This window comes from Prenolepis imparis, unplaced genomic scaffold (genome assembly GCF_030444845.1).
Source record: "Prenolepis imparis isolate NDT839.2.m4 unplaced genomic scaffold, iyPreImpa1.0 SCAF_1, whole genome shotgun sequence".
Lineage (NCBI taxonomy): Eukaryota > Metazoa > Arthropoda > Insecta > Hymenoptera > Formicidae > Prenolepis > Prenolepis imparis.
The window spans coordinates 25,525,810-25,541,260 of NW_028141159.1; the positions used below are offsets into that span (position 1 = coordinate 25,525,810).

The following is a 15,451-nucleotide window of genomic DNA, read 5'->3' on the forward strand; positions in this document are numbered from 1 at the left end:
GTGAGAGGGCTCACCCATCTCGCTGGAGAGATGAGTGCTAAGAGCGTCCAATACGGCACTTTGCTGTATGATTCTCTCCGGCATATGGAATGTCTTCCACACGTCGAAGAGGTCTCTCGCGTTGAGAGACACGGAGCCCGGCTCCCTCGAGGGTTTATTGCCCGCGAGCCGATAGGGGTAGGCGGCCCTGACTTCAATCGCCCGGTGGCACGGCACCGTTAGGGAGAGGACTGCTCTCCCACCGTGTACTGGTGTGTTGGCGGGTTTACCCGCCTTGGGGGGGATCCTGTCTCGTCGGTGGTTTCTGCGGTCAGTCTCTCGTCTGTGCGTCTGGGGTTCGCTTCAATCTGTACGGTTCGGGGGGTGTCTTGCGGCTCTGCCGCGGGGAGGGATGTGGGTGCCGGTCGCCTTCGTGTCTGGGGTTGAGGTGGCGTGGCGGAATTCTCCGCTCCGTCGCTCGCGGCCTGGCATGGGGTGCCGATTTCCCACAAGGAGGAAGACGGATCGGCAGTTGATATGCCCGTAGATATACGGGAAACCTCCGGACTGCCGGTCCGAGCCTTTCCCGAGCCGCTCGGACGTCTCCGAGGCGGGGTCGGGAAGGTAATGACGCGGCCAGGGTGCTGGTGGAGGGCTTGCCCTCGCGTCCCAGCGTCCCATGGCCGCGTGGGCGGCATGGAGGAGTTATCCTCGCCCCGGCGTTTCATTGCCGCCGCCCCGGAGTGGGTGCTGGTTGGAGGGCTTACCCTCGTCCCAGCGTCCCATCTCCGGGTCTAAGACGTGGGTGCTGGTTGGAGGACGCGCTCTCGTCCCAGCGTCCCGGCGAGCGTTGGCAAGGCCGCCCGGACGTCTCCGGGGTCGGTGCTCGCCAACAGGAGGCGACGGGCGGTAGGGTTATATGCCCGAAGATATTCGGGGATCCGGAAGTTCCGGACCTACCGCCCGGACCGCTCCCGGGCCACTCGGACGTATTCCGAGCTCGGGCCGAGGGCGGTGTGGTATTACGTCCCCGCACGGGTTTCGGGCTTGCCTGGGTCTTCGTGCGCGGACGGTCGCCGAGGCCGCTCAGACGTATTCTGAGGTCGGGGCTCGGCGGCGAGAGCAGATTCCGTCGGGTGAACGCGACCGCTTCCGTTCCGAAGCGGCCACCCGACGGAAGGCATTGCCCTTCCGCTGGACGTGATTCCCGGCGGAGGGCGGCTGTTCGCCATGGCGGGTAAGGCGGGGCCGGGGAGCGGCGACCCCGTCCCAACCGTCCGTGGGGCCCCCTGGGTGGCGCCACCTGCCGCGGTGCCCACGAGGTCGGAGACTGGGACCCCTGAAAATCCACGGTGGGCGTTAAAACCCCCGTGGGCCAGTAAGGGGCCGGAGTCATTGGCCGGGGTGCGCGTATTCCCCCCGGGGATACCTGAAGAGTAAGGTTTACAAAACAAAACCTGAAAGCATCCAAGAATTGATACAGCGAATAAGGGATGAAATAGATTTGATACCTTTTGAGACGAATCGTAGAGCCATTTCTGCATTCTATCAAAGATTGGCATATTGTCAGGAAGTAAATGGCAGCCACTTTCAGCATTTACTTTAACACACTGAGTAAAATTTATTTTAAAACACGGAGTAAAAAGTTTTGAATCATTAAAGAGAGATAACAGTTTTCAATCGTCTGTTCTGCAACCTATCACCACTATGTACACATTCACACTTGTTTAGCCACATGCGCGCGCGCACACACACACACACACAAACACACACAAACACACACAAACACACACAAACACACACACACACACAAACACACACAAACACACACAAGGGATCAAATTCATGCCACTTCCACGCAGTTGATCCTGGAAAACACTAAGTGCATGAAATTTCGAAATTTGAACGGCCGCCATTTTGAATGAGGGGGTCGTAGCGACTTAAAATTTTAAGGGTGTGTTTGTTATAAAAAGACCTTTCAAACGAGCCCCCACTCGACCCTTAATCCAATTTAAAATTTTCAACCCCCCTCTTACCCCCGCGTACCAGGGGGTGGGGGATGATCGGCATCCATGTCATAGGGTAGCTTTATTGATAAATCAAAATACGTGTTTTACCGTTTTTTGATATTTTCATTTTTACAAAAATTATTTAGGGGTTTCCACACTTTTGACAAACCCTGTATACATGATCCTGGGAGACAGATTGAGTCGGGCCCGACGTGTCAACAAGAATCCATACCCTCGGTGGAAATGGTACAAATTTGACCTCGACAAGTTCCAAACGTCAATTGAATGGAGTTCAATATATCAGAAGATGGTTGCTCCATCTTGGCCGAAGACGACAACAGCGAAGAAAGATCAGCTGAACAGCAGGAAAAATGGTTCCGCTCCACGCTGACGAAAGCGTGTGACATGGCAGCTCCCAGAGTAAAAGGCAGGCCTAACAAGGCTCAAACTTACTGGTGGAACCAGGACTTAGCCAAACTAAGGGAAACGGCGGTCAAAGCCAGAAGAAGCTGGACCAACGCTAAGAAAAGAAGAAGACCACCGGAACAGATAGAAGAGCTACTGGATACATACAGGCAAGCCAGAAGGGAATTAAGGGCAGAAATAAATAGGGCGAAGTCCAAAACGTGGCAGGAGTTGATTAACACTATTGACTCCGATCCGTGGGGCTTGCCCTATAAGATAGTGTTAAACAAATTAAGGCAAGCAACACCGAGCCTTACCGAGACGATAAGTGAAGATACGACCAAGATCCTCCTGGACTCGCTGTTCCCTAATGGCAGAGCGCACGACCCCACAGGTCTATGGCCGGAGTTCGCATGGAGCGATGGAATATATCCCCTAAAGAAGTATGGGATATTATTCAAAAGAAAGCGTCGAACAACACGGCGCCTGGGCCAGACGGTATAAAGATCGGGGTCTACAGGAAGGTGTCCAAAGAACTGGTAACAAAACTAACGGAATGTTACAATACCTGTTTGAAGGAAGGCGTGTTCCCTGATAAATGGAAACAAGCCAAATTGGTATTAATATCCAAAGGGGGCTCGACAGAAGGAGAAATCCCCAAAGTCCGACCGATCTGCCTCCTTGACGAGGCGAGTAAAGTATTTGAAAAAATCCTAGTCAACAGGATAAATGGATGGATGAACAACAATCCCAACATCCAATTGTCGGATAATCAGTTCGGTTTCCGAGAAAAGAGATCCACATGTGGCGCACTTTCAAGAGTCATGCGAATCATTGAGAAGGTGAATAGAGAAAGAGGAGTAGTAATTGCAATTAGCGTTGACATTGCCAATGCTTTCAATTCGCTACCATGGGAGAGAATAAGAGAGGCACTGGCACGCCGGAACTTCCCTGTATATATCAGAAGGATCATTGACCACTATTTATACCGGAGAAAGGTAGAATACCTGGACCACAACGGCAGACTAACATCAAGACCCATGCTGGCGGGTGTACCGCAAGGGTCTGTGCTAGGGCCAACTCTATGGAACGTCACTTATGACAGTGTTCTGCAAGAGGGAACGGAAGAGGGGTGTCGAATCATTTGCTATGCAGACGACACCCTGATTCTAGCCTTTGCGGACACTGTCGAGAGGGCCAAGGCAAGAGCGAACATGCAACTGGCCCTGGTGATGAACCGCATCACCAGACTGGGACTCACAGTCTCCATTAACAAAACAGAGGCCATATTATTTTATAGAGGACTAAGGAACCCAGAGTTTCTTTCCACACTCACGATCAACGGGGAACGGATACAGACGGGCACCTCAATGAAATATCTGGGTGTCATGCTTGATAGTCGGCTCAAGTTTATTGAACACCTAGACTATATTGAGAAGAAAGCGGCGAAAGTCGCAAGGTCACTAGGGAAGCTTATGCCCAACCTTAGAGGCCCGAGAGAGATTAAACGCCGTCTATACGCGAACATAATGCTCTCAGTAATCTTATATGCCGCCCCTATATGGGGAGAGGCACTAACTACCAGGAGAAACATTACGAGACTGAACCGCCTAATGAAAACGACGAACACCAGAGTGGTCGCGGCGTATCGAACCGTCTCTCTAGAGGTCTCTATTTTGGCACGAATTCCACCACTGCACTTGCTAGTCGGCGCAAGGAAGAGGACATACGAAAGGATTGCGGACTTGAAGGAGAGCGAAATGGTCGATAGATGCGGCCTGCGACATCAAAGATGAGGAAGCCCTGCTGATGCGCCGTCAGTGGTTCATCTACTTGGCGAACCCCAATCTTACGGGCTGGCAAGTCAGGGAGGCAGTCCTGCCAATTATCAACAACTGGCTGGACAGACAACATGGGGGGTTAACATTTCGCATGACCCAGATAATATCGGGTCATGGATGTTTCGCGACTTACCTGTTTAGAATCGGAAAGAAGGACAGCCAGATGTGCGAACACTGCAACGGCAATGCAGAGAATTCGGCGGATCACACGCTCAACGCGTGTGATGCATGGACCGAACAGAGAGGGGCCCTAGTGGACAAGATAGGAAACGATCTGTCCCTAGGAACAGTGATGCGGGCCATCTGTGATTCGGAAGAGGCCTAGGTGGCAGTACGGCAGTTCTCAGAAACAGTCATGCTAGCTAAAGAGATAAAGGAACGAGAGCGCCAAGCGCAAGAAGCGCTAGCCTCTCGAACGCAAACTAGAGCGGCATCGCAAGCCAATCGTCGGAAAAGATAATAGGCGGCGTCATGGGAAAGGTCTACTCAGAACGAATAGACGGTATACTCTAGTATACAAGGAGGGAACTTCTGGGCGCGTAATACAAGCCTAACTTGGACTGCACAAACAGATGCAAGGGTGATAGTGCAATGATGTTTTGCTTTCTTTATGGACATCACGCGTGCGCTTAAAACAAACACACATATAGACCAGGGACACGGAGCTGGGCCAACAACTCAGTAGACGTGTGCACCAGGAATACAAGGAGTTAGCACAGCAGTAACCGACTTAAGGTCGTTTTCCACATTGTGCCGTGGCCAAGAAGACACATCGTGTGTATACAAATGAAGGATCCGGTAAGGAAGACGCGGAGATACCGCGAACTGGGTTGGGTGCGCAAAAGTAGTGTGCGCAACAGTTCTTGCGCACCCAACCACTACAGGAAAGCCAGGGTCAAGTTTGGACCCGGGCGGGGTTTTTAGTGGGTATTGGGAAGACTTCCCGAGTCCCACATAACGCGGGTGGCCGGCCCCCGGGTAGACGTAAAGGTCTTTTCCCCGCCCGTGCCGATCGCAAAAAAAAAGTCCAATGATTTCCAGATAATATGCATAATGAATTTTAATGAAATAATCAGAATTAAAAAAAAAATTTTATTTAGATTAAATTTTAGGAACTATTTTATATATTATTATTGTTTTCCTCTTTTTAAACATGTTAAATTATAACTTAAACCTGTTTTCTATCTGTAAAGCTTATAACCCATACAGCAAGGAATTTTCTAAGAATGTGCTATAAACATTCTATGAATATCCTAATATTTCATGGGTCATTCAGAATATTCTATAGAAGTTTTCTGAATATTCCATGGAATTTTGTCTATTCGGAATATGCATATAATATTCCAGAAATATTCTAATAAATGTAGTATATTTAGAAAATGCATGGAATGTTCTATAAATATTCTGATAAATATAGAATATTTAGAATCATTCATAGAACATTCTATAAATATTCTTAAAATATCCATAGTATATGCTATGAACATTTTGAAAAATTTTCTAAAACTTGCTATAAATATTTTGATAATATTTTATGAACATTCCGATGAACATGCACATATTCAGAATATTAATAGAATATTTTTTAGATACTAATGGAATATTCTTGGAATATTCTATATACATTTTAGAAAAATATTGAAAACGTTCTAATTATTCTATGAATATTAGAAGACTATTTTTGGAACATTCTATAAATATTCTGGAAAACCAAAAACTTTTAAAAAATATTTCTGCAATATTTATACAATATTTTGTAATTTTCTTGAGTATCTACAATATGTTATACATATTTCAAGAATATTTTATAAATATTCTTAGAACATTTGCGCATATTCCGTATATGGTTGAGATATACATATACCTATGTGCTCATATTAATTTCCTTATTATTATGGATATAATATGGTCGAATATGCGCAAAATGTTCTCAGAATATTTACAAAATGTTCTTGAAATATGTATAACATATTGTAGATACTCAAAAAAATCGAAAAATATTCTATAAATATTGCAGAAATATTTCTAAAAAGTTTTTATTGTTTTCTAGAATATTCATTGAAAGTTTTAAGAATATTCTTCTAATATTTATAGAATAATCAGAACGTTTTCAATATTTTTCTAAAATGTGTATAGAATATTCCAAAAATATTCCATTAATATCTAAAAAGTATTCTATTAATATTCTGCATATTCATGTTCATCGGAATGTTTATAGAATATTATCGAAATATTTATAGCAAGTTTTAGAAAATTTTTCAAAATGTTCATAGCACTTACTATGAATATTTTAAGAATATTTACAGAATGTTCTATGAATATTCTAAATATTCTATATTTATCAGAATATTTATAGAACATTCCATGCATTTTCTAAATATACTACATTTATTAGAATATTTCTGGAATATTATATGCATATTCCGAATAGACAAAATTCCATGGAATATTTATAGAATTTCTATAGAATATTCTGAATGACGCATGAAATATTAGGATATTCATAGAATGTTTATAGCACATTCCTAGAAAATTCCTTGCTGTATATAGAAATCAACATTAATAAACATTTTTAGAAATAAATATAATTTTTTCAATAGAGTATCTATACAGGCAAATATAATATCTATACAGACAGAAAGGTGCCACTAGTCGTTCGTAAAAATTTTCTAAAAGTTTTTTAATATTTAAAAAATTTTCTTAAACGTTTTTATACTTTATGGGAAGTATTATTAATATATCTTTTTTACTTCATTTTTAACTTCTCAAAATAAGTTAAATGAATATCAATCAATTGAAACAGCCAGATGATATTACTTGAGCCCGCCAAATTTTCTGCGTTTATAAGCTGATATATCGCGCTAGTTAATTGTTTTTACTGTTGCGCATGCGCAACTCGTCCCGCATTCTATTCCGCCATCGTATCGCGTGTGCATCAAGAGCCGTGTATATTGTTCAGTGAGCAAGTCTGAATATATTTGTTTGTATCCTGTTCTGTTGTGTCCTGTTCTGTTATTTCCTCTTTGGGAGGCTAAAACTGTATAGAACCACACCACTGTTTTGATCAGTATAAGCAGGCTTTGAGCTTTCCAACCCAGCCAATAATCTCGAGGAAGGAAGGAAGGAAGGTATATAATCGTTTGTATAAAAATCTAGTATTTGCGTTAATCCTGTGAGTACCAAGCAATTTTTAGAAACATTTAAAATTTATTGTAGGTAAGAGTTAATGACTTTTTAATATTTCTAGATATAAATTCATTTAAAATTTATTGTAGGTAAGAGTTAATAACTTTTTAATATTTCTAGATATAAATTCTAGATATAACTTTCTAGATATAAATTCGTAAGATTTATAATTTGAGAGGTTATATTTAAGTCGCAGCACACGTGTTTATGTATAATCTATATGGAAATAAAAATTATAATCATAAAATATTTGTTATGGATATACATTCATAAAAAATAATTTGATATAGGTTAGGTTAGGATTAGGTTAGGTTAAATTATAAGTCGTAGTACATGTTTAATTATTATGTTAAAATTGCAGATTTTAATCATAATGTACATATGTAATGTTGCCTAATATATTAAAATTTTATAAAATTATATCTGAAATGTATTATATAATTTAAAGATTTATAATTGTTTATAATGTTTATGTTTTTAATTTTTGTTTCAGGTACTGGTACTTTATACTCTATATTGTAGGACTAATATACATCAATAAAAAATTCGTTAATATACAAATATACCCATACAGCACAGAAAGTTGATATAACGTTGTTGATATGTTGCAATGTTGAATATTGAAATATAAATATTTTTTCAACGTTGAATCTATGTTGAGTCTTCTACATTGAGACTCTTTATATTGCTACAACGTTGAATCTATGTTAAGTCTTCTACATTGATTCTTTATATTGCTACAACGTTGAAGCAACATTGAACAAATTATATATATGTGTAGCGCTTGTACGTACATATGTTTGTGCGCGATTGCGCATACTCCTATATATATAATAATAATAATAGGTGTGGTAGTATGTTAAATCAGAATCACCAGTAATATAAAAACAAATTAATTGACACCTTATCTCTCGACCAAACTGGCAGTATATTTATTAAGAAAATCACAACGTTTCTACCTCTATATTTGGTCCTTATCAAGTGATCTGTACAACAATATATTATCTCAATAATGAGGAATTAACAAATGAAATAATTAATTTACACTTACATAGTTCCTTAAAGTTATACACTTATGTCATATTGATACGCGTCATGCTAGACAGACAGTTTATTGCCGACTAAACGACCTTTATTATTTTGTCATAGATCTTATTAAGATTTTCAATGTCCTTATGTAAATTTATTGTGTTGTTATTTTTCTTTATATAAAACATCTCAGCAATCTCTCTTTTTCTTATATGTTTTTCGTTATGTAAAATGTTTGGGTTAGACCAATCGAAATCATGGTTAAAATCAATCCTATGCTTACTAACCACTGAAAGATTACTGCTGTGAAGTTTTATATTATTTGAATGTTCTTTAATTCGCGTACATAATTGCCTTTTTGTCTGTCCTATGTATGAGGCGCTGCAATCCTTACAATTTATTTTATAGACTATTTCCGTTTTTTCCTGAATAGGTAGGATATCCTTCCCCAGTTTTATTAAACGATTTAATTTCTTAGGAATGTAATGCACAATGTTAAGACCGATCGTTTTAAAATTCTGATAAATATTATTTAGGCCTTTTACGAAGGGGAGCGATATAGTATTAGTAATTTCCCGTTTCTTCTGATTGTTACTAACGTCATTTGTTATGCGATTGTCCAAGGTATGCAGTCTTTTGTGAACAAACCGATTTATGAATTGTTCAGGAAAGCAATTGTTTGTCAATATTCGTTTAACAATTTCAATATTATGGTGAAATTTTTTGTCTGCTAGTAAAATTGCATGATCGACTAAGTTAAAAATCGTATTCATTTTATACTTGAGAGGATGATTTGAGCAGAAATTTATGTATCTATCTGAGCTCGTAGGCTTTCGATACCAATTGGTAACCAAACTTCCGTTCAATCTAATAACCGTTGTGTTGAGAAAATTCAGACAACCATTAGATTCTAATTCATATGTAAACCCCAAACGCACATGATAATCATTAAAGACCTTCAAAATTTCCTGGACATTATTTTTTGAAACGATCGTGAAAATGTCATCCACGTACCTAAAATAAGTTTGAATATTAAAACTTAGTTCTGATAAGCAAAGAGTCTCGAGATCGTCCATTACTATATCAGCTAGAATAGGCGAAAGGGGGGAACCCATTGGACTGCCGAAAATCTGTTCGTAGAAACACCCATTGAATGCGAAACTAGTTGAGTTTAGAATGAACTCGACAATATAGGAAAATTGCGCAAGACCAAAATCTGTGTTAGGAGAAATTTTATTCCAACGTTTTTCAATAGCCTTTAAAGCCAATTCTTTAGGAATATTCGTGTAGAGAGCCGTGATATCCAAGGACAAAAGTATTTCGTCGTTTGTTATATTTTTATCTTTAATTTTAGTGGCAAAGGACCATCCGTCTTTAATATGTGAGGTGGCTTGTAAATTTGATTTATGTATTATAAAATGTTATGAATATATTTCGCGACATTATAAATAGGACTTCCTATCGCTGAAACAATAACACGTAACGGGAAACCCTCTTTATGGATCTTTGGCAGTCCATAACATCGCGGTAAATTGCCGTTAGTAGTATTTAATTGTCTATACGTGCGTTCGTCGATTAATCCGTTCTCGCGCCAAGATTTTAATAGAGAATTGAGTTTGTTAGTAAGCTGTTTTACGGGATTTCTGTTTAATTTTTTGTACGTTGTCATATCATTTAGTAAACATTCCATTTCTTCTACGTAGTCTTTTTTGTTCAAGATCACAGTGCATTGTTCTTTGTCGGCTTTTATTACTAAGATGTCGTTATTTTCCCGAAAAAACTTATTACAAGTTGAAATTCCTTCACTGACAAACCTATCGATATAGCTAATATGCTTATTTACACATAAACATTTTTCAAGAGATTCAGCGATTGATATTCTAGTTGTTTCAATTAATTCTTTAGGAATCTTAGCTTGATTGACCTCTAAATTCTTTATAATCTCAAGTGAGATTAGCATACGGTCATTTTTGTTGTTAGAATTTATGGGCAACCCGAATTTGTCTCCCAAGCTCAAGATAGTAGTAACTTCAATTATTGAGATAATATATTGTTGTACAGATCACTTGATAAGGACCAAATATAGAGGTCGAAACGTTGTGATTTTCTTAATAAATATACTGCCAGTTTGGTCGAGAGATAAGGTGTCAATTAATTTATAATAATAATCTTTTTATTGGGCATAGAATATAGTCACGCGAGTTCTGGGCAAGAAAAACAACTTTTCCGTCCGTCGATGCACTGTGTCTGTCGCGTGCGTTCATACATACGCGGTATTTCGTTTTTCTGTCGCGTGCGATATATATATATATATATATATATATATATATATATATATAAACTCAGTGAATACTTGCGCAGTACCGCATCACTGATTGTGTTGCATTGTGAGTGCAACAAATAAAGTCGATTAAATTAATACTGTCACTGCGGCGTCAGGAAAGAATTAAAAGCAGGTATTTATATTTTATGTTTAAATTTATGTCTTAATTATATTGTTGATTATCTTTCTGCGGATGCAAAGTTAATCGGTTTTAATTTTTGAGGTTATATGTATTGTATATGTATAATTATTTATGCATGGATTAGCTACTTTTCATTTTTTGCTGAAAGATTAGTATGCGCTTTTTTTAAATGTAGTATGATTTTTTACACGTTCCTTTTTCCTTGGATTGTGAACTATTATTCTTTCTCTTATTCTATATTCTATACATATGTTTGCCTTGATAAGCATCAAAATTGTTATATTCTTCAGCGCTTTACAAATATTCTGAGAATTCGTTAAAATCAAAATATTTGTTTTATGATCTTTTTCTTGAACTGAATAACATATGTATAATCCCAGATTCTCTATTTAGGGTTTCGGCTCTATAAATAAAACATGTATTGTTTATACTCATTCTGAAACCTATATTAGAATCTTCCATGACAAATATATATACCTATTATTATATTGGTCTTTAAATATAATTAGTTTATTTAATTTATGTCTATCACTTAAATTTACGTTTTTTATAATGAGTTAATCATCTAATTTTAACATACAATTTTATAATACAACGTAACAAATAAGTATAAATGATTTGCATGATTGCTAAAAAAGCATTTTGCTTGGTCATTATAATATGTTCTATATGTTAATTTATTGAATGTTTTTTTAAATCTCTTCGTACTTCTGATATTCTATTGGTTTTTGTGTGTGTGCGTGTGTGTGTTTTCTATATACAGATCAACATTCAATTCGAAAACTACTGGTGGAAAGTAAATAATCAGATACCCAAATGTTTATTACTGTGTATTCTATAAGATCATAGGTAAGTATTATTATTTGAGCTAAATAATAAATTATAATTGATAACTATATATATTTGTTGTTATATATACATTCCTTCATTTATCTTTAAATAGGAAAGACATATAATGGCTCCATGGAAGAAAAAGTATAAAAAATATTCAGAACGGCACTTGAGACGTTTAATTGCTCAGGAAACTCAGTTCGATTGCATGTTATTGTCATCAAATATACCGGGATGCTCACATTGGCCTGATATGCACAACGGAAAAGAAGTAACTGTACAGTATGTATTACATATGCCATGATATACAGGATGAGCCACATAAAGTTTTACAAGCTACATTTTCGGAATTTATTACAGATAGCAATAAAATTTCTTCTGTATCTTCTAGGACTCATTGGGATCTGTTATATAATATATATGAGATATCGCTGCCGGATTTGCAAAAGAACGGAATGGAAATTAGCCCCCATTTTTTTAACAAAAGTTCAAACATTATAACATTTTATTTAAAAAATGAGGGCTAGTCCTTCCGTTCTTCTGCAAATTCGGTAGCAGTATCCCATATTATAAAAGATTCCAATGAATCCTGAAAGATCCACAAACAATTTTGTCCCTATTTGTAATAGATAACTATCTATAATAGATTGTGAGAAAAATAAAATAGCTTGTAACATTTAATATACCTACCTTGTATATCAATTGTACATTGTTACAAGGGTCACTTTCTAGTTTTTTGATCCAATAACTAATTCATTTCATATTTTTACTACAATTTTTGAACTTACTTTTTAATGATATCAAATAAAATATTATACAATCTTAAATACATTGAAGTTCACGTTTAATGGTTTACGTACTTATAGAATGTACAATCGAACATTTTGGAATATGAAACTTACATAACTTTTGATTCTTTTAATTATACAATTACACGTAATATTAAGAAAGCATTGTTCTATGAAGTTTATGATGAGACTTATGAATTTTAATTTGTACATCGATCTCGGTTTCGAGATTCTTAAAGTATACGGAAAATAATTTTAAATAGGAATTTTTTTTAAATTATATAGAACACACTAATGTTAGTCTACAGTTTTTTCAACTTTGTTTTAGTAACATGTACCATTAGATTATGTGCTTTTTATTACTTATGTGTATTTGAATTATTGTATAAACAGAAGTTACAATTCTGAAACACTGCTTTCATTAATTGACAATTATTATAAATCAGTTTAATGATAATGTAAATCAATATTATTGATAGCCAGATTACTATTTTTAATTGTTGATATAAAATTCTTTTAGTTTTATTAGTAATATTTGTATTAATTGTGTGTATATTTTTATATTCAGAGAGATGAGAGATAATATTAATTTAGAAGAGGAGATGAATGTGCGTGAATCGGTTAATCTAGAAGAGGAGATAAATGTGTGTGAATCGGTTAATCTAGAAAAGGAGATGAATGAATCGGTTCAATATGACGACAATCGTAACATGATGTTTAGCAACAATAATAGTAACAGTAGCAACGATACAAATTATAGCAAAGGCAGTGCAAATAGCTTGGATATTTCTTTATCTACAAAAAAACATGAAAGAAATCCTGTAGACAATGAAAATGAATTTAAACGTGACATCCAAGAATGGGCTATTGAATTTAATGTTCCCCATAATACTGTCAAGGCACTATTACTAATCTTAAATAAACATACGAGTTGCAGCTTTTCAAAAGATAGCAGAAGCTTGTTACATACGCCTAGAAGGACAAATATTGTGCCTATAAATGGAGGCCATTATTATCATTTTGGTTTGAAGAGAGCAACCGAAGTATTATTAAAGAACCGTAAAAAGATTACAAATAACGAAACTGTTTGTCTTTTAATTAATATTGATGGATTGCCATTGTCAAAAAATATTGAAGGCTTAAATTTTTGGCCAATTTTATGCTCAGATAATGTTTCGAAACAGGTTAATATTTTTGGATGTTTTTGCGGAAAAGATAAACCAACGCATGCTGAAGAATTTTTACGACCATTCGTTGATGAAGCTGTCGAACTAAGCCGAGACGGTTTTTTATATAATAATGTACTAGTTAAAGTTTGTATTTCTGCTTTAATTTGTGACGCTCCTGCTGCAGCATATGTTTTATCAATTAAACAGCATACTGGTTACTATTCTTCGGAAATGCACTATTCGAGGGGAGTTAAGTCAAAAGTTTGCTTTCCGGAAACATTACAGAATGCCCTAAGAACTGACAACGAGTTTGCGAATGAAGAATACGAAGATCATCAAACCGGAAAATCTATTTTAAATAAAATTCCCAATTTTGGATTGGTAACAAACACACCGTTAGACTACATGCATTTGGTTTGCCTAGGGGTGATGAAAAAGTTATTGTGGCTTTGGTTAAAAGGATCCAATAATATACGATTAAGCTCTTATTCAATTACGAAAATGTCGCAAATACTACAATCATTTCACAAAAGATGTCCGAATGATTTTGTTCGAAAACCACGAGGTCTTAAACATGCTCTACAATGGAAAGCAACTAAATACAGACAGTTTTTACTGTATACTAGAGTGTATTAAAAGATCACTTATGGAAGGATATGTATGTTCACTTTCTTACGCTACATGTTGCTATTACAATTCTTGTCAGTCCTATTCTGGTTACGCAATATTTGGTTGATGCACGGAACTTATTAGAACATTTTGTTCTATCGTTTTCTATTATCTACGGTAAAGAATATGTTACTTATAACGTACATAATATGTTGCATATATGCACAGATGTTGAAAAGTTTGGTCCTTTAGACATGTTCAGTGCATTTCGCTTCGAAAGTTACATGTCAACTATAAAAAGGCATCTAAGAAAAAATGAAAAACCCCTTCAACAATTAGCACGAAGGCATGAAGCAAAAATGGTAATAGGTTACGAGAGAACAAGTAAACAGCCTTCGCAAAGATATGAGTTTTCATTTAAGAATGTGCATTTTGATGGACCACTCTGTGATGGAATTAAAGTAAAAGTTCAATACAAACAATGTTTTAACGATTTATATGCGATACGTTGTAAGGATAAGAGAAATAATGCCTGCATTTTAAAGGATGGTACGGCTATAGTAATTTCTAACATTATAGAAAGCTATGATGATAGATTTACGTAACTGGAGCAAAGTTAATACCGATAGAAAACGTGTATTCATCTCCATTAACATCAAGCATGCTTCATATCACAATCGTGACAAAAGACGTAACATTATGTGTATATCCTATATCAGAAATAGCAGGCAAATTATGGTTAATGCGCTACAAGAATAAACTAATCATTCTTCCATTACTACATACCCTGACATAATAAAGATAATAATAATCTTGATACATATGCGCTTGTTCGCTTGCATGCAAGATTTTTTTAAAAATATTAATATAATTAGCTTTTATAATTTTAACCTAATTTCAAGATATTTGTAATTATAAAATGCCAAAATGGCTCAAACTGTTCCAGTATTAAATATTTCAAACTATAGGTATACAGAATTCATATTATTAAATATAAACACATTAATTTTAAATTCTGCATGCACACGTGCTGCTGCCTTTTATTTATTTATATATACATTTATCATATAATTTTAATCTGGTATGATTTTTATCTCAAATATATATAATATTGATACTAATAATATTGATAATAAAAAT

At 36.6% G+C, this 15,451-nt stretch overlaps 2 protein-coding genes and 1 pseudogene across 3 annotated transcripts; 2 read left to right on the plus strand and 1 right to left on the minus strand.

Annotated features, from left to right (window-relative positions):
* Positions 1–4,202: 4,202 nt before the first annotated feature.
* Positions 4,203–4,559, plus strand: LOC145938392 (uncharacterized). Its single transcript, XM_083041963.1, has one exon. The coding sequence runs from the start codon at positions 4,203–4,205 to the stop codon at positions 4,557–4,559; it is 357 nt and encodes a 118-aa protein (XP_082898089.1).
* A 161-nt stretch (positions 4,560–4,720) lies between these two features.
* LOC145938398 (uncharacterized) lies at positions 4,721–10,409 on the minus strand. Its single transcript, XM_083041976.1, has 3 exons — positions 9,941–10,409; positions 9,464–9,839; positions 4,721–4,862 (listed from the first exon to the last, which is right to left on the minus strand). The coding sequence occupies exons 1-3, from the start codon at positions 10,407–10,409 to the stop codon at positions 4,721–4,723; spliced, it is 987 nt and encodes a 328-aa protein (XP_082898102.1).
* Positions 10,410–10,812: 403 nt separating this feature from the next.
* On the plus strand, positions 10,813–15,107 carry LOC145938406 (uncharacterized; annotated as a pseudogene). Its single transcript, XR_014425710.1, has 4 exons — positions 10,813–10,905; positions 11,678–11,763; positions 11,858–12,027; positions 13,102–15,107. The product of XR_014425710.1 is annotated as an uncharacterized LOC145938406 (transcript).
* Positions 15,108–15,451: the final 344 nt, after the last annotated feature.

Coding starts and splice junctions, on each gene's coding strand:
- LOC145938392 (XM_083041963.1), top strand. CDS start 4,203: ATGCGCCGTCAGTGGTTCATCTACTTGGCGAACCCCAATCTTACGGGC.
- LOC145938398 (XM_083041976.1), bottom strand. CDS start 10,409: ATGCTAATCTCACTTGAGATTATAAAGAATTTAGAGGTCAATCAAGCT. Junction 9,840..9,940: donor GCCAAAGATCCATAAAGAGG/GTTTCCCGTTAC, acceptor CAAATTTACAAG/CCACCTCACATATTAAAGAC. Junction 4,863..9,463: donor AATATTCAAACTTATTTTAG/GTACGTGGATGA, acceptor GTTTGTTTTAAG/CGCACGCGTGATGTCCATAA.